The sequence below is a fragment of the Pongo abelii genome, chromosome 6 (genome assembly GCF_028885655.2).
Source record: "Pongo abelii isolate AG06213 chromosome 6, NHGRI_mPonAbe1-v2.0_pri, whole genome shotgun sequence".
Lineage (NCBI taxonomy): Eukaryota > Metazoa > Chordata > Mammalia > Primates > Hominidae > Pongo > Pongo abelii.
This window is the reverse complement of record NC_071991.2, coordinates 118,231,461-118,250,463: the sequence shown is the minus strand read 5'-3', so window position 1 is coordinate 118,250,463 and position 19,003 is coordinate 118,231,461. Positions and strand designations below refer to the sequence as shown.

Below are 19,003 nucleotides of genomic sequence, written 5' to 3'. Positions count from 1 at the left end.
AATTATGGCAGGGCACAGGGTGGAGCAATTTTTATAACTTGATCCAATTTTGTTTCATATGTCTGTGTCCTTACAGAGGATGCTTTATTAACCTTCCTGCAGTACTGAATAGGCATGAATTATCACTACTCACAGCTATCATCAGCATTTTTAAAAAATCAAAGCAGCTAAAGAATTTTTAATTTTGTCTCAAAATACTTATTATCTTTATATAGGGTTCCTCCAGAAGAAAAGTATCACAAATAAATAGGATGATTATCTAAAGTGATGGATCTACTTTTGAACACAAAAATGCAACTATGGATACCAAGACAGATTTGGGATTGGCTTCCCTAGCTGACTTCTAGTGAGTAGAGAGATACATAGATTGGCACTGTAAAGAAATCTTTCATCTGTATGTAGAAACAGGTACATATTCTTTACTGTTGAAATGCACCAAGAAAAAATATGTTTGAAAGTTTTAATTAAATTCTAGTAGAAATTAGCCATAATATTAATTTGGTTCAATTAACATCTAGTGAGTGCCTACTCTACACCTAGTACCACACTAACTGATTTATGTAAATTACCTATTTAGGTTGGAAGAAATGCTAAATTAGTTAAGGAAACAGTGCTCATGCTTCCATTTTTGGGAAGTCACACCAAAGAAGTGACAGGGGTAAGTTATAGCAGGAGATCAAATAGAGCCTTGCAAAGAAATATTAAAATGGTTTCTTGCTGATAAGGGAAAGAAGAAAACACTTCTTTAAGAAAAAGAGGTAGTGTTATGAAACCAATGTGAGTCTTTTTCAGTATATGCAGTTAAGGAAAAGCCATAAAGTAATTCTTAAGAAGAGAAACTAACAACCTTCCTCAAAGCTTAAGTGTATAAAGAGGCAGAGTAAAGTCAACACACTTAATGCAAGATGGTTAATTTGTCTCCCGATGGTTACGTTTCTTTAAATTTGTTCTTACCACTCAACTTACTAGTATATATGGATATAAAATAATTTAATATGTTGTTTCATAAAGAGTGAGTGGATGATATCCTATACTATCTCTCTCAGTATCCATGACCCAAACATTTCCAACTGCTAGGGTCCAAGCTATCTGGCCTGGATGCCACCATCCACTGAAGGGCAGGATTTCAAAAGCCTGTGTGGGACAAGGTCTTCTCAGCAATTTGCACATGTACTGTCCAATATTGATGGAAAACTGTAAATTTTACTTACGCCTCTCTAATATTTCTGTAATTCCAGCATTATCAGCTTCCAGCTCCATTTTAAACTTAGCCAGTTCCTGATCCAGCTTTCTCAAGTGTCGATCTACCTGTTTCAAAGAAGATCAAAGATAACCACCAAAATTTGGGACACTGTTAAAGTGTCAGCTTAATGAGGAAACCTAAATTTTTGTTTCTTTTAGTGAATCTGCTTAGTATCCTTGAGCAAGTCAATTAATCTATGCCTCAGAGATTTTTAATCTATAAAATGAGGGTGTTAGGCTAAATAATCTCCCAAGTCTCCTTCAATAAATTTTAAGTTCTAAGACCCAAACTCTCAACTTGTTAGGAAATGTTCTATACTCCATTTTCAGAAGTAAGGACATGAAAATTAAAGTAAAACTGATTAGGGATTAGAGAATGGGAGGAGGGGATGGTGGAGGCTGGTCACTTTTCATAATATGCCCTGTGATTACTTAGAGCCTAATCTCCTCCTGCTTATAAGGCCATCATCCACACTGTCATACGATAAAAGCTATTATTTAGAATGATGAAAGATCCTCAGTCTACAAAGAAGTTCCTATATTCTATACATCTATTACTCTAAGGCATGAGAGTGAATCATAATGCTTGTAAACATTTATGTGAAGAGGTGAAACAAAAGGGATTGTTAGCCAGAAAACTCCATTCCTCAAAGGGTCTGGTTAAAATTATTTTATTTATAATACTATTTCCCTAGTTAACTTGGCAAAATTTTATTTTGTCACTGAGATCTTTTGACTAATTTCAGAAAATTATATGGCACCTCAAACTAACAAAAAATGTCTTAATGTATTTTTTAAGCTTAATATTAAATATTTTAATATTTTTTCAAACTCACTACTTTGAAGTGAAACCAAAAAATACACAAATTCTTTGAAAAATATTCATGTCACATTATTGACAACATCCTTTTCCAAGTCTAGTTTCCCACTGGATTACTGCTAGAATTAGAAATAACTTTCTTACAGATATCAAAATGTGCTATGATATATGATACTCTATCAGGGCAACATTTTAAGTAAGGTTTAGAATTAAATAATGTGTAACTAACATGAGGAAGAAGGGGAGAAACGTAGCAAAACACAATGTGCATGGGTTAGATGCCTATGAAGAGGAGGTAATGTGCTTGACACATCAGATGACCTATCTTTTCTAGCCCTCAATCTGATCTTTTGAAGTTATTGCTGTCTCTACTTTATAGGTGAAGAAATTAAGGCTCAGAAGGGTTACTTAAGTAATATGCCCAAAGTCACATAGCGAATGCATTACAGAAACCAAATTTAACTTTATTTGTAACAAATTGTGCTTTGCCATTTACCTGACATTGACCTCTGAACTTTCTGCATGCAGAAAACAACTGTTTTTTTTTTTGAAAAACATTCTTCAGAATAATATAACTCAAGTATAAAAATTACTAATATTGTCCTATTATTTGTATTTTATATATTAACAACAATCCTTAGGGTGTTGGTTTGTGATTTTTTCAATAACTGAAAGCCAGTTTTCCTTCCACCTTTACACACACATTACTTTTCAGAGTTCTAGAATATTTAAAAACCTATAACATCACATATTATGGATACTTGCTCCTATTCAAAGAATCTGCAGGTAACTGAGCATCCTTTAATGGAACTTCCTTTCCAATAATAGTGTGAACACAGACGTCTGTTATTTGAGCATACCTCTTTCATTGTCAAAATTTAATCTCAAGGGAAATCAGAAAAAATATTCATATTTAAGTTCCAAGACCACTAATACAATGAACACACTCCACTGCTTTTTGTACCTACAATTATACTAATAATAAATATTGAGCTATTATGTGCTTGGTGCTGGATTAAATGGAGGATATATGAAGAATGGAAGAGAATCGTTGCCTTCATAGGAATTAGAATTTAGCTGACAAATCAAGATTTGCATATGATTTTTAATATAATAAGGGATAAAATATAGTCTAGATGTCACAAATAAGCAACAGTTCAAAAAGAGTCAGAAGTTGTACATAAAAAAGTAACACTGGTAGACACGAAGGAGGTACGAATTAGTGAAGATGGATTGTATTCAAATAGAAGGAAAAAAGGAATCACAATAAAAAATGTAGAGACAGGAAGACAAACAATATGCTTAGAGAAAAACAAAGTATGATGTAGCGTGTAATATGTATATAAAGCACAGTGAGCAAGAATGTTAGGTTGAGGGGGTAGTGTCAGGGTGAGATAAAGACCTTTCTTTTTCATACCATACACCTTGCCCTAACTCACTTCACCTCTGCATTTAAGGATTGTTTCATTTTATTAAATATATTATTGATAAAGTTCACTACATATGAAAATGTGAAAAATAATGATGAGACTTTCAATACTAGATAGCTCAGAAAACGCACTAGAACCTAAAGGGTTAATAACTCTAAAAACCAAATTCACAGTTAAAATGAACAAAGACAGAAAAGCCTTAACCACTTGTGGTAGGCATCTTTATAAGATGGCTTCCAATCATTCTCACTTCCTCATATGTAAAAGAGATTATGACCTGATTAATGTTATAAGCAATTATTAGGCAATGAGAATTATTTTTCTTCTATTTACTACTGCTGTACTAACTCAAATTAGAAGTTGGAAAGTCCCATTGACCACAAGAATTAACTTAAGCTATAAAGCACTAGGATATTTAAACAATGTTAAACAGCCATAATAAGAGCTGTGAACTTGCCTGAAATCCATCATGTGCATTCCCTCAACCTACATGATTCTGAACGGTTAAAGCACCTCTTCTAGCTGATCACCATGTTGTCCCCACAGGCATCAAGCAAAGCAAGGACGTAAGTTACCTCACCCTTCCACAAACATCTGCTTTCATAAGACTGATTTACAATAGTAAAGAGGGTACTGATCCAACTGAGAGATTTTCCATTAGCCACAGATTCCTAAAACAGGGCTAACCACAGAGTCTAATTATTTCTTTTCTTCCCAGTTAATGTCAACAAGTGCTATAAACAAAGTTTCCTTGCTCTATAACCCCAAATCATATTCTACAACCCCAAATCATAACAGCTTTAAGTTTAAACTCCTATAATTTTTCTAGCCTCTTTAAAGACAAAGGATATTCTACCAACATTACTTGTTAATATACTCATGATCATAGCAAATTTAAGTCATACTTGGCCCCTCTGCACAAAACAAACAAAAAATCCTTCATCCTATAATATTTGCATAGAGTTGTAATCTTTGACTCTTTCTTTTTTGACTCTCTGGTTTTCCAATATTCAAATTTAAAGTGTATCACTAATGGACCCAAACAAAACTAAATACAGCTTTTTTAAAGTCTCTACATGATCTACTGCTTCCAATACAATTTATAAAATTTAGATGTCTAGCTTGCCCTATCGGAATAGGCAATCAAGTCTGTTACATTCTAAGTTGAAATAGACAGCAGTAAGTTAAATTTCTATCCATGAAAAGGTCTAGTAATAGCGAGTAAGGAGGGTAAATTGGGGAAGAAAAAGAAACCATGATGGCAAAGTATTTCTCAGATGACAGGTCATGAAAATGATTCTTTATATCTCTAAATTACATTTAAACTAGATGAAAATGTGACCTATTGTTATGCTGAAACAAATACTTAAGAGGCCTTAGCATATAACTCTGTCTAATCATCTTCCTGAAAGACAATAAGGACAGGACAGAAATCAAAAGGTCAAACTCACATAATATATTTCCTTAATTAGAGTATCAGATGAAAACTTTCAAATTTACAGGTAAAATGTGCATCTGAAATATAATCATCTCAGGAACAGGCCAGGATATAAAAAAAGAAGCAAGTTCAAGGGTATTGAGCACTGCAAGAGACTGCTAAAATCATTCAAGTATTAACTAAAAGCTCAAATTTTATCAGGGTACGTATAAATCAACTTTATTAGGTATTGCAATCTAATACATCCTTATGACAGTGACACCTGGCTGAGAAACACAAATAAGTATTTAACGACTATTTATGAGTATCATGCTTCTAGAACAAAATTATTTTAAAAGGATAGATTTTGTGTGTGTTAGTCAAATTTCACTAAAACGGCTACTAAAATAAACTGTCAGTTTCTTCTACCAGACCCCTAAAACAAATTTCTTCATTTGTTGATAATATGTAGTTTGGTTTATTCCTTAATAAATGAGCTGAGCAGTGCAGTGATGGTCATAGGAAAAAAAAATGTTTACTACTGGTTTAAAAGTAAATAAAATATTTCAATGAAAAAATACAACGAAATGCAATGCCATATAAAACACTGAGGGATAAAATCAAACACAATTACATACTATGGTGACGTACCATAAATTCTGTAAAAGTAATACATGCTTATTTAAAATTCCTATAATATAATGTTTAAGCAAAGGCATACATACACAAAATCTCTTTTAAGGTCTATATTCCACGCCTCAGTTTAAAGTCCTTCACTGGCTTCCCACTGCTTTAGACTAAGAATCACTCTCCTCCTAGACAGGCTCACAAAGCCCCCATGCATTACTCCTGCCTGCTTCCTTTCATGCTGCTCCTTTCCTATTACAGACCACAGACCAACCACCCCGGCCTCTCTCTTGGTTCAACTTGCCAAGTCTTTTCCACTCCATACTTTGCCCTTGGTATACGACGTGCCTGAAACATTGTTCCCTTAGCTTTTCCAACAGGTGGTTCTTTCTCATTTTCCAAGTACCACCTCAAATGTCATCTCCTTAGACTACATTCTTAACAGCCTTCACCAGTTATTCAATTGTCTCTCCCTTTCTCCCCCTTCCTCTCTCCTTTCTACAATGTTTATTTCCTCCTGTGTACTTATCGAAATCTAAAATAGTCTTTATTTAATAGTTTGCCAGGCCAGGTGTAGTGGCTCACGCCTGTAATCCCAGCACTTTGGGAGGCTGAGATGGGCAGATCACCTGAGGTCAGGAGTTCGAGACAGCCTGGCCAATGTGGTGAAACGCCATCTCTACTAAAAATACAAAAATTAGCCAGATGTGGTGGTGCATGCCTGTAATCCCAGCTACTGGCTGTGGCATGAGAATCACTTAAACCCGGGAGGTGGAGGTTGCAGTGAGCTGAGATTGCGCCATTGCACTCCAGCCTAGGCAAAAAGAGTGAAACTCCATCTCAAAACAAACAAACAAACAAACAAAACATTTTGCCTAAGCATTGTTTGTGTCATTACTGCCCACCTACTACTTGTGACTGCTCATAGCTGGAGCTCTATAAACACTTGCTGAATGAATGAAAGTCATACTCTCCCACTATATAAAGTTGTACAAATACAAGTATACCACTGTTTTTTGGGTAAAATATCTCAAAACAGAATTTACTGTAGTTTTACACTTACATTATGTCCCATCCACTCTCCTTTAAAGCAGACTAGCAGTCTCAGTTCTCAAATGTTAAGTTTTATAGGAATGTCATTTTTATTATTTATCAACTTTCATTTGGATGTTTACTATTGTTATTTCAGGGAAGATAACTAATTTGACAGGGTAACTCCATTTAGTGACCTCCCAATTGAACAAGTCAATAATTCCCTTATATTTGACTATAATTACATGTAAGGGTAATAAGGTAAATTTCTTACCCTCAGGCATAAAGTGCCCAAATATTACAAGACGCTGTGTTGATATGTGCTACACAAAGCACAAGTTTTCCAGGAAGGTACATAATTGTTTTTGACATTTTGGTAATTATTTATTCATAAGTGAAGCTAGTGTTTTACTTATATTTGTAGTACCAAATTAGTAAGTTTTCCTCTTAAATATACCATCTAAAAATTTACTTAGTATGTAGGTATTGTAAAAATCATGAAGGCATGAAAGAGATGATTAAGGTTGGAAGACACTGGATTATAGATTACCTTGAAAACCTTTGTCCTTCTCTTCATTGTTCACTTAATCTACTATGTCAGGCTCTTGGGGTACAGAATGACCAAAAACTTCACCTACCCTCAGACCCCCTGGTCAGGAGAGCTAATATTTTTGATTTTATAAAAAACAAAAAACAAAATGGCCGGATGCGGTGGCTCATGCCTGTAATCCCAGAACTTTGGGAGGCCGAGGTGGGTGGATCACCTGAGGTCAGGAGTTTGAGACCAGCCTGGCCAACATGGTGAAACCCCGTCTCTACTAAATATACAAAAATTAGCTGGGGATGGTGGTGCACGCCTATAATCCCAGCTACTTGGGAGACTGAGGGAAGAGAATTGCTTGAACCCGGGAGGCGGAGGTTGTAGTGAGCCGTGATTGCCCCACTGCACTCCAGCCTGGGCGCAAGAGCAAAACTCCGTCTCAAAAAAAAAAAAAAAAAAAAAGATTGTTTGGGGAACATGTTAACTGGAGGCCTATTACTTTGAATAGTAATGTTCACTTCACTGTTTAATAAATCTGTTTTGTCATTAAAGGGGAGGCTCTTTAATTAAAAATAGGAAGAAAAAGTATTACAAAGTTGAAGATATTTTTGGTTAAAATGCTCAAAACATACATATTACTTATTACTATAAGTTTTTATTGTAAAAAATATTCCTTTTACCGAATGCTCATCTGCAAATCCTGTTTTACAAGAACTTTCAAAATGACCTTATATATCAGAAAAGGAAATCTATCCAAATTGAAGACAGTAACAAAATTATGAGAGCAATTTAGTAAGAGGGAAACCAAAAAGACTGCAGCAAAGAAAAGGATCATAAGATTGTGTGTTTTCTCTCTCAAAGTGATGCTATAAAGGAAACTAAACTCACCTGAATTGTATTACTTCTTGAAGTCACACCTTGAAAAGAAGTAGCTATTTGTATACTGCAGTCTATCCTAGTCTGTCCATCAAAACTGAACCAATCTCAGCATACTCTAGTACCCTGGGAGAAACTGCTTCCCAACGAAAATATATCTCCACCAACAATAACACCATTAAACTCTCTTGCCAAGACTCCTAACTTGGGAGTCATATGAGTGCTTTTTCTTCTCTATTAACATATTCAGGTGATTTTTGTTCAACAAATATTTATTGAAGAATAGCTATGCTAGGTTCTGAAGAGACTAAAATAAAAATACATAGTTCCTAACATTTATACTAGGGAAGACAAACACAAAAGCAAAGGTAAATATATAATTACAATGTTATTTGATCAATAATAACACGTGAATAAGAGTGATTTGGAGGCTGACATGTCTGAGGATAGGGTAAAGCACAAACTGCTAATTATCTGCATAGTTTCTATTCTCCCCTTCTTTCTGACAGAACCTCACATATCTGGGGTGGCCATGTAGCTAGAGGGAGCCAATAAGATATAAGATGGCAGTAGGTAAGATTTTCAGGAAGACTCTTTCAAAGAGCTGACTAAACTACAAAATGTGCCCTTCTGAGTAATCCCCTACTGCAAGTCTTCTTCCTGCCCAGAATGGATGGTGGAACAGATTAGAAGCAGCCTGGGACACTGATCGTGTTGGGGTGGGATCGTGTTGGAGGAGTCTGGTCTGCCTCCTCCAACAGGTATTTTACATGAGATAAAAATAAATGCATTTGTAAAAACCACTCTTATATGCCTTTCCTGTTATAAGCTGTCAAATCTCTTCTCCTAGATATAAATGATACAAATATGAAGGTTATCAAGACTATGTTAATAAAGAGGCATGTGTAGGATTATGAAGGATAGGGAAAAGTTTACCAAGCAAACAGGAAAAAGAAAGTCATCCCAGTCAGGAAGAGTCATGCATACACAGTATGTTCACCATGGATCGGGCACATGGATGGTGGTGAGGGACAGAGGACAACAAAGAGATGCAGTTAGAGATCTGGCAGAAACCAAATCAAGAACTTTCTACATGGCATGATAAAACAAGTCAGTAGCAAAATGCTTAAGAATTTCAGGCCAGGCGCAGTGGTTGAAACCTGTGATCCCAGCACTTTGGGAGGCCAAAGCCTCCCCCTTGAGCCCAGGAGTTCAAGACCAACCCTGAGGGCAACATAGGGAGCCCTCATCTCTACAAAAAATATAAAAATTAGCCAGGCATAGTGGCAAGTGTCTGTAGCACCAGCATCTGGGAGGCTTGAGTCTGGGAGGTTGCAGTGACCTGAGATTGTGCCACTGCACTCCAGCCTGGCTAACAGAGAGCAAGGGTCTGCCTCAAAAAAAAAATTAAACAAGGAGAAAGCATGCTTAAATGTGTATTTTAGGAAAACAGTGATAAATCAAAGGCAGAAAAACCATTTAGAAAAGCTACTATAGTTGTTTGGGTAAGAGATGAAGCGTACTTGAGGGGACAGACACTAGAAAATGATATAAGGGAATTTTCCAGGGTGAATGACAATGTTCTGTATCTTGATTGGGGTACTGGTTACAAGAATATATACATCTGTCAAAATATGAATTGTACACTTAGGACATGTACATATATTGTCTATAATTACATTTCTTAAGTACTTGAACTACAGCAATGGTGAAGAAGGGACAGTTAGAGGTATTTATAAAGTAAAATGAACAACACATGGTGATTAATTAAATGTGAGGAAGTTAGTGACAAGGAGTATAGGGTGACTTTCAGTGCCCTAATCTGAATGGCTACAAGGTCAGTGGTTCATGTGAGATTTAGAAACAAAAAGTTGGTGGTGGGGCAGGGGAGGGTAGTTAGAGAAGAAAAAGGAGATGCTTTGAGTTTTAAATTTCAAAACACTGAGTTCTAGGGCCCGGGAATATTCAGCTAAGATTAAAAGACTCAAACAGCTTGGGCTTCAGGAATAATTAACGTATAATTGTTAACACTAAGAGAACACATGGAATTGCAATACACGAGTGTTTCCCAACTTGGGTGGTGTGCAAAGATTGGGGATAAAACTTGCATTTGAAAGAACAGGTCTTTACGCTGTGGAATTTGGTCTTCCTGGCCCTCTTAGCAGGTAGAAGAGGGGAAGACAATCACCTTCATGTGAGAACCACTTGAAGAGTAAGAAACCACGTAGGTCAAGGACAGAACCCTAAGGAACACCATCATTATGAGCTGTATCCAAGGAGACTAAGAAAGGCCACAAAGGTGGGAGCATCTAGAGCAGGCAGTCACATGGTAATACAAGGTCAAGAATGGCAAGACAAAACGAATGGCAATAAGCATTAAATTTACCAATAGGGTCAGTTAAAAAGAATTGAAGTTGTCTATGAATTTAACAATAAAGAATTCATTAAATGAAGTTATAGAGGGTTAGTAAATAGAACCCCAATTGCCATAAATTTAGGAATAAATCGAAGGTAAGGGAGTGTCAAAGAGTCTGAATGAGAAATTAAGAAAGACTACACTAGCTAAAGCAGAGTCATGGTCATGACAGGATTTATATTAGATTATCTGGGTTCTTTTTAAATATGAGGAAGACTTCAGCATGTTTAAATGCTGTGGTATAGAAGCCAATAGAAAGAAAAGAGGCTAAAGATTAAAAAGAGAAGGCATAAGTGATGAAGCAAAGATGCAGCAAGTAAAAACATGCCCTAAGGCAGCAACAATGTGGAAGATAGCTGTAAGAAAAGAGATCAAGAGCTCAGTCTCTTGATTGAATAGGAAAGGGCTGATAAAATAGGAGGAAATGAAGTGTAGACACAAGAAGTATCAGAGGCAGGGCAATTCCAAGTGATGATTAGGTTTAGTCTGTGGCGACTGAAGTGGATTAGTATTTACAAAAGCCAAAGAAGTAGATGACTAGGTAGCATAAGATGATTGCAACAGAGAACTGTGAACCAGGTGCCAGTTTTTCAATCTGAGCCTCACCTAGAAGCCATTAAATTATACTGATAAAAGGTAGAGGGTAACTGAGATGATTATCACTAAGTCTGAAAGAGAAGGGATTTTTTATATTAAGGACATAATGTTCACCTGCAATAGGATTAAAGTATTTAAAAAGAAAGGCAGGGAAGGAGAAAGGGAAAAAGAAAAAATAATAATAAAAAGGAAGAGGGTAGAGCAAAGGAGGGGGCAGAAAAGAAAGGGTGGGGGAAGAAAAAGAAGAAAAGACAAAAAGAAGCCTCAGAGATACTAGGAGAGTGAGAGACAGCAGCTTCCACTCGGCAGAGTTGAAAGGGAAGCAGTGGCTTCAGGAAAATAGAAAATTCCAGTTCAGGAAATGAGATGGACTGAGTTCTTAAAGAAGGAGCAAATCCTACTATCTGCCAAACTAATAGCATTGTATGTATTCTAATGCAAACCCTCCAGTAAGGTATAAATTAATATTGCTTTTTTACAGCAGGAAACTGAGGTTCAAGGTTAAATAACTTTTCCAAAGTCATGGTGTCAGTGAAATGGCTGAGCGAGGGTTTGAACTCACATCTGCATGGATCCATTATGGACACTTGCTTTCTGTTATATTTCTTATGCTTTATTAAATTTACTACCTCGCCTTCATTACTTCACTCTTTAGCCTTGGAATTTATCCCTTCTCAATTAATTTCTGAATCTGTACTTTCCTTCTGTTTATGCCATTATCTCTGAGTGAAATGCTTTCCCCTCAATACAATACCTAATTCAGGACCCTGACTTTCTAAACAAACTCTGTTCAAAACTCTTCCTATACCCTCTAAGAAATCAGTAACTCTGCATGACTTACTTCAATGTTTTGCAGCAGACACCCCTTAATATTCAACTGGTTAATGTTTATTACATGTTTCTGTATGGATTCTCCACTTTAGTTTGCAGGTATGTCTGCCCCGCTACAGTAGTTTACAGACACCTTGAGAACAAGAGCCATTTCTAGTATTTACTTTTTTTTTTTTTTAAGACAGAGTCTCTCTCTGTCGCCCAGGCTGGAGTGCAGTGGCGCGATCTCTGCTCACTGCAAGCTCCACCTCCCGGGATTCCGCCATTCTCCTGCCTCGGCCTCCGGAGTAGCTGGGACTACAGGCACCCGCCACCACGCCCAGCTAATATTTTTGTATTTTTAGTAGAGACAGGGTTTCACCATGTTAGCCAGGATGGTCGCGATCTCCTGATCTCGTGATCCGCTCTCCTCAGCCTCCCAAAGTGCTGGGATTACAGGCATGAGCCACTGCGCCCAGCCTAGTATTTACTTTTTATTCCTCCATTAGACCCAGGTAAAGCTCCCTTTTTTTTAGGCACAGAGTGAATGAACAGTGTGGTTTTTAAATAAGAGATGAATACACACACACACACATATTTAAAAAGCATATATTTATGTTATATTTTTTCTAAATACACAAAGTATCTTTAGTAGAGGTCTAACAAGCAGTAAAACAACAAAATAATAAACAAAACAAAGAATAGAACCAAAGAGCTATATGAATTAAAAAGCAGGCATTCTCTAAATAAGGACTGATACATAGTCATTGAATATGAGGAGGAATGTTACTGAACAAATTAGTCTAGATTCAAATGTAAATGCCTTCTTCTAAGTTTATAGACATAATTAAAGACTGAAACAATTAAGACCTTTTTTTTTGGTTTTTATTCCACAGTAAATCAAGCTACAGCCTATTCTACCTATCTTTAGGCAGTGTCTTTTATGAAATTTTTTTCAGAATAACTCTATGAACAAAAGAGCCCAGGTTATTAGCACCATTAAAATGTGTGTACTACATAAAAACAACTAAACATTTTCCATGGCTCTACATGACACATGTTTTCAAGTTTGTGGTATAACCATTTACAATTCACACCATATGTGGTGTTCACCTTTTATCTTGTGTCTTGCTCACCAATGACATTTTATTTACACATACTTGTTCAGTAAGAAATCTGTACCCAGGAAAGACAACATAAGTATGAAATCTATACACTGAAGTTAGCCAAAACTGAGCATGTGTTTTCTGCTTTAATTTACTTTAATGCAAAAACAGAAATGACTATTTCTTAAAGTATGTATTTTAGGAGAAGATGTTTCAAATGAAAAAGAGCACCATAATTGCATCAATATGAGAAATAGTGAATATTCTATCTATCTTCTTGGTGTTTTCAATCTTTTAGAAGTGCTGCTGTAAAAAAAGAATCTTGTTTAAAGTTTGTCATCTTGTATTGCTTAAACAACTGACACAGCTGTTACATACGATTTTTAACATCACTCACATAAACACTGATTCAAATGATTCTTCTTCATTTTAATCAGACTACCAAGAACTCTTGTCAAGGCAGTCTTCTCAGGTGTATTTTACCACAGAAACAATCTCAAAATGAAGTATAAGGCAAGTAAACACACTACCTTAAGAAGACAGGGATTAGTAAAATAAAGTTAAACATGAATTCTTGTTTAAAAAATATCTATCAGAAACCACCTTACCGCAGTATAGACTTGCTAAAATGTACAGTTCTCACCACATTAACTAACACTGTGGACTCTGACTTTTCCACAAATAAACCATAAAATGGACACTGAAATGTCAAATTAGATGTGATCAAGAGAGCAATACTTCAGTTTTAGTTGCTTCTTCCTACTACATTTAAGTCAATAAAATTTAAGATATAATCTATTATTCAAGTACTTATGGCACAGTATGCACATTACTTTTACTTACCAAGTCATATATCTGGTTTGCCAACTGAACCTTCTCATCTGCATCTTCCAAAGCTTTATAGTAGTCCTGAATGAAAACATTTTCATTTCAAAAATACATTAATCATTTAAAAATATTCATATGCAGGCCATATAACTGCATTTTCATTATCATATCTTGTTATCACAGTCATCCTACCTTAGTAATAAAAAACCTGTTAGAGGCCAGGCGCAGTGGCTCACGCCTGTAATTCCTTTTGGAGGCCAAGGAGGACGGATGACTTGAGGTCAGGAGTTTGAGACCAGCCTGGCCAACATGGAGAAACCTCATCTCTACTAAAAATACAAAAATTAGCCGGGCATGGTAGTGGGCGCCTGTAATCCCAGCTACTCGGGAGGCTGAGGCACAAGAATTGCTTGAACCGGGAGCCAGAGGTTGCAGTGAGCCGAGATTGGGCCACTGCACTCCAGCCTGGACAACAGAGCGAGACTCTGTCTCAAAAAAACAAAAAACAAAACAAAACAAAAACCTGTTAGAAATAGGGTGGGGATGGTAAAGGATTAGAAACTATGCACAATGGCCAAGAGTAAAAGGGAGATGTTCAGAATTTCTAGAAAGGATATAATTAAAAGTAAATGCCATTGTTAAGTCTAGAAAAAGCTATATGAGTTAATGAACAGTATTTAAAATAAAAAGTTAACTAAAATTGATCTAACTTGTAAAGTACATTTGCATTCCATTAAAAAAGTTTTTGTTAAAGTTCAGCTATTGAAAGGATTCTGATCTGCATTTCCCCATTTTCCAGTTGTTCTATAACTCCCACTTTAAATTAGGTATATATTCATACAACTCAATCTGTATTTCAGATTTTGCCTCAACTTATTAAATTTTTTTTTTAAAAAGAGGGGGAAAGATGATACTGTGAATTTCCACGGGGTACTAGACTTTTCAGGGTATACTTAAGGTGCAATCCACCAAAAATTTATTAGGTTAAAGAGATGATTAATGACTCTGGGATGTGGATATATCATGTCTTTACTCACAAACACATGTCCCTCCAGGTATCTTCCAAGCTAGGACCACTTCTGTTATAGATTATGATTTTTTTTTTCCTAACAGAAACAATCCATGTGGTAGAATAAATAACATGTCGTAACATAACTACTCAATTTGTAGTTTCCAAATTTCTTCCTTAGTGGACTCTTTTTTTTTTTGAGACGGAGTCTCACTCTGTCACTCTGTTGCCCAGGCTGTAGTGCAGTGGCATGATCTAGGCTCACTGCAACCTCCGCCTCCTGGGTTCAAGTGATTCTCCTGTCTCAATCTCTCGAGTAGCTGGGATCACAGGTGCTCACCACCACGCCCGCCTAATTTTTGTATTTTTAGTAGAGACAAGGTTTCACCAGGTTGGCCAGGCTGGTCTCGAACTCCTGACCTCAGATGATCCACCCACCTCGGCCTCTCAAAGTGCTAGGATTATGGGTGTGAGCCACCATGCCCGGCCTCTTAGTTGACCCTTGAACAATTCTATGAACATTGGGTTTAGGAAGGCATTATTATTCAGAAATATTAAGATTTAATACCACACAGCTAAATAGCAGAATCATGACCAAACTCAAGTCTTTTAAGTTGTTCTTCCAATATATCCATCCCTAAATGAACTCAATCATACTTGCAAAGCAAACTTTGAGATGTGCGTATATATTCATTCAATTCTGGAAGAGAGCTATAACCACTATAAAACTAACAAAACCTCAAAGAATTCTACGTTTCCAGACCAATTCATGTGCAAATTTAGAGTTTAAACTAGAAGGCTTTCTTAAGTTTCTTCTAACTTTTAAGATTTTGTTCTTCTGTGGGTCCACTAATTTAAGTACCTAGCAATATATAAAATATTCTTCAAGGTCTGCTCATGTTTATTTACCTAGTTTGTGGCCAAAACTGGAATACAGTACTCTATCTCAACTAGAATAAAACAAACTAATAGAAAAAAATGTAACTTTTAAATGGTCTGTCACTTTCTAATACTCAGTAATTATTGAAACAATATTTTTAATTACCAAAATGCTTTAATGACTAAAAATCCCTATCTGAAGCTCTAAACCACAATAAATTATTTATATTCTAAAGAGTCATTGATAATATTCCCTCATTTTGATATCCAGACCACTATTTAATTTTGAAATATCTTTTTCAGAGGGTCCCAATATTTCTTGATAAATTATCCAAAGTGTTCCACATACTTTTTTGATGGATGCCATTTGTTCTTCCCTCCATTCAGGTTTATTTTTCTTTGCATTCATAAAGAATTCACTGACTCTTTGTTCTAGTTGATCCATTGCATCTATGACATAATAAAAAAAATTCATATTAAATGACCAAATTCATATACTAAATATACATGGTTTGATTTAGGGAGGGAAAAAATCTGACAATATACACTGTTTCACCTTGCCAGTAACTTAAATATGTTATGCTTTGATTATGTAAATATATAATGCCTCAATTACCTTCCTTTAAAAAGTTACAATTTTCCTTATTGACAGATTATTTTTGTTTTTGTTATTTCAAAATTTTTTCCAATAGCCAAAGTAGATCGGCTCTATACTATAATTTTTGAGCAATACAGCCTTTAGGTCAGAAGCTAAAGGTATTAAATCAGACAAATGTACCAAAACACAATTAAAACACCATTAGATAATCCTAACATTTCTTTTAACAAGAAAAAGTGATAAAAATATTTGGTATATGGCATTAAACATCTCATCATGTCATATCCCAACTGAAAGTAGTAGGTACAATCATTTGAACATTAATTCTAGGTAAGTTTTCCCCAAATTATATGCTAAGACTAATCATCTCATTGGATGTCTGCTAAAAAAAAAAGGAAAAATTAATAAAAAAGATTCTGTTGTTATGTAAGTTGAGAAAAATCTTTTCATAATATACTTATTTTGGAGATTTTCAGTCCACAATAGCCTTTTAAAGACTCTATGAAGTCCTATGGTTAATTTTTAGAAGTATGTTCCTTTGTTTAAATAAGCATTTCTGAATTTATTTGGCACACTGTTCTGTTAATCCATAATACCTATTAACTTTAGAAAATTCTAGTTACTGTAAAGAAATGCACGTTTAAAAAGCCTGTAATACGTATAATGTAAGCCCAAATTACAAGAGAATTTAAAATTTTAAACAATAAAATATAAAAATAATTTAAATTTAAAGTAAGTTACCCTTGATTTAATGCCTACTCTGTATCAGATACTATAAATTCTAATCCATCTGTAACATTTTAAATCCTTGGATGAGTCTCTTTTTATAGACAATGTAAGCCCCTCACAAGTGATAATACAGTCAGAGTCAATGAGTAAATTAGTAAAGCCCTAAAACAAACTCAGATCTGACATCAATGTCTGTGCTCAGTCCTGCAGGGAACACTACTTCAGCAAATCTTTAGCATTTCAACTACACTAAAATTAAAATGAATTTGTGAGATAGCTGGAGAACCACACACACAATTCATACTTCATACCACAATCCACTGAACAGAAGGTGGCTTCCATGCCACCACTTTTTTATTATGTGTCACCTGAAACTTACCGGAAAAATATACTCATAAACAAAGGGTATAGAAGTGGGTGTGTGGTCATGGGCAGAGAAGCCAGGAGCAGTGAAAAGGACAGGTTCTTAGCTGCAGCAAGTGGTCCCTGAGCCACCTATTTTTAGTCCTTGCTCTACGAAAGAGCAAAGTTAATTTGGGGAAAAAGTCACAGAGACTACCGGGCTATCACTGAAAGAAAAAGAAATGTTCACTAACTGCTAAAATTTTTAGTACTGCACATAAGAAACTTTACAGTGAAATCTAATTTCTGTCATTCATTTTAACCAAGAAAATGACGATTCTGTTACAATTTAAAATGTATCTTATAATGTGTAACTAAGTTTTCAAAATTTGACATTTGCCAGGGTCTCTAAAGAGCTATATATAACCTGTGCTTCTATGCTTTCCACTCTGGAAAAACTGTGAATAGGATGAACTTCAAAATAAGTATAAATGCTGAAATCTAAGTTCGATACGAAAAGGCTCAAGACAACATCTCAACATTTATTATGCTGACATCCATTGAAACATAGATAACTATCTCAATGACGGTAGAGAAATATTTTTTGCACAATCCCACATTCTAGAAAGGAATACACGTGTCCCAATGCCTCCTGCTCTTGCAAAAGCCAGAAAAAAGTAGCATGGGAGGGAAGGAGAAGGCGAGATTCAGGGCTGCCAGTTCTTTTTGACAACTCCTTATGCACTAGCGGAGTGAGCCAGAGGACAGTGAAAGAGCATTAGGCGCTAGCAGTGATGACAAGCAAGTCTGGCACTGAACGCGCGCAGCGAACAGGAGTAGTAGACGCGCCGACTTACTCTGCACCTGCAGGTCCATCTCGCGCATTTCCGTGAAGCGGTCCCGCAGATCCATAGGAAGCTGCTCAATCACTGTCAAAGGGAGAGTCCGTCAGAGGGGCGGGGCCAACGGCGAAATACGCGCTTACGTCACTGCGCGCGTGCGTCAGGGGGGTCGAGGGGGCCGGCAGCCCACAACGAGGCTGCCAGTTACCGTGAGAAAGAAACATCCCCCGCCGCCCCCTCCCTCCCGCCATCTCGCTACCCGTCCACTCGCGCTCTTGCCCGCCCGCAGGTCCCACTGGCAGCCGCCGCCAGCGCCGCGCACTCACTTTCCAGATAGTCTTCTAGGTACAACATCGCGGCCCTTAGAGCTGAGGGAACAAGGGGGTCCAGGGGTTTATTTGTGTCACTCGCTGTCGCCGGAGTTTTGTCCCTTCCAATATGGCGCCTCCGCTAGCAGCACCCGCTCGACTCCGGCAAAAAAAAAAAAAAGAAAAAAAAAAAAACCACTTTGGCGCCTGACGGCGCTTGCCTCACTGCCGCCCGGAGCTGCTATTGGTTGGTTGAAGCAATGACGTAAGCCGGCCGGTGTTCGCCCCCGTGCCTCTGTGGGGAATGTAGTTTTCTTCCTCCTCAGCGAGGGTTGGCGCACTGGCGGCTTCCCTCGTAGAAACTACGAATACCAGGCACCATTGCAAACAGTGCGTAACAGAATCCGAAATGCGGTGCCTCTGTTTATTTGTTGATTTTTGCACAGAGAATGGCGGGAGTTGTATGCGCCTGCTAGCACAACTAGGAACAACTTTTCACCTGTTCTTTGGTGTGATTCCATGCCCCGGCGTTTGTGAGTTACGGGTTTCAAGAA

General features: G+C 36.7%; 1 protein-coding gene across 5 annotated transcripts in view; it reads right to left on the bottom strand.

Annotated features, from left to right (window-relative positions):
- ING3 (inhibitor of growth family member 3) overlaps positions 1 to 18,643 on the bottom strand; it is a 28,258-nt gene extending 9,615 nt beyond the window's left edge. The window contains exons 1-5 of one of the 5 annotated variants that reach the window (XM_009243168.4): positions 18,468 to 18,642; positions 18,157 to 18,228; positions 15,980 to 16,080; positions 13,758 to 13,823; positions 1,212 to 1,308 (exon numbers count right to left, since the gene is read on the bottom strand). In XM_009243168.4, the coding sequence (XP_009241443.1) occupies positions 1,212 to 1,308; positions 13,758 to 13,823; positions 15,980 to 16,080; positions 18,157 to 18,228; positions 18,468 to 18,495 (364 nt within the window). In that variant the 5' untranslated portion in view covers positions 18,496 to 18,642. 5 annotated transcript variants of the gene reach the window in all.
- Between the last annotated feature and the right edge of the window lie 360 nt (positions 18,644 to 19,003).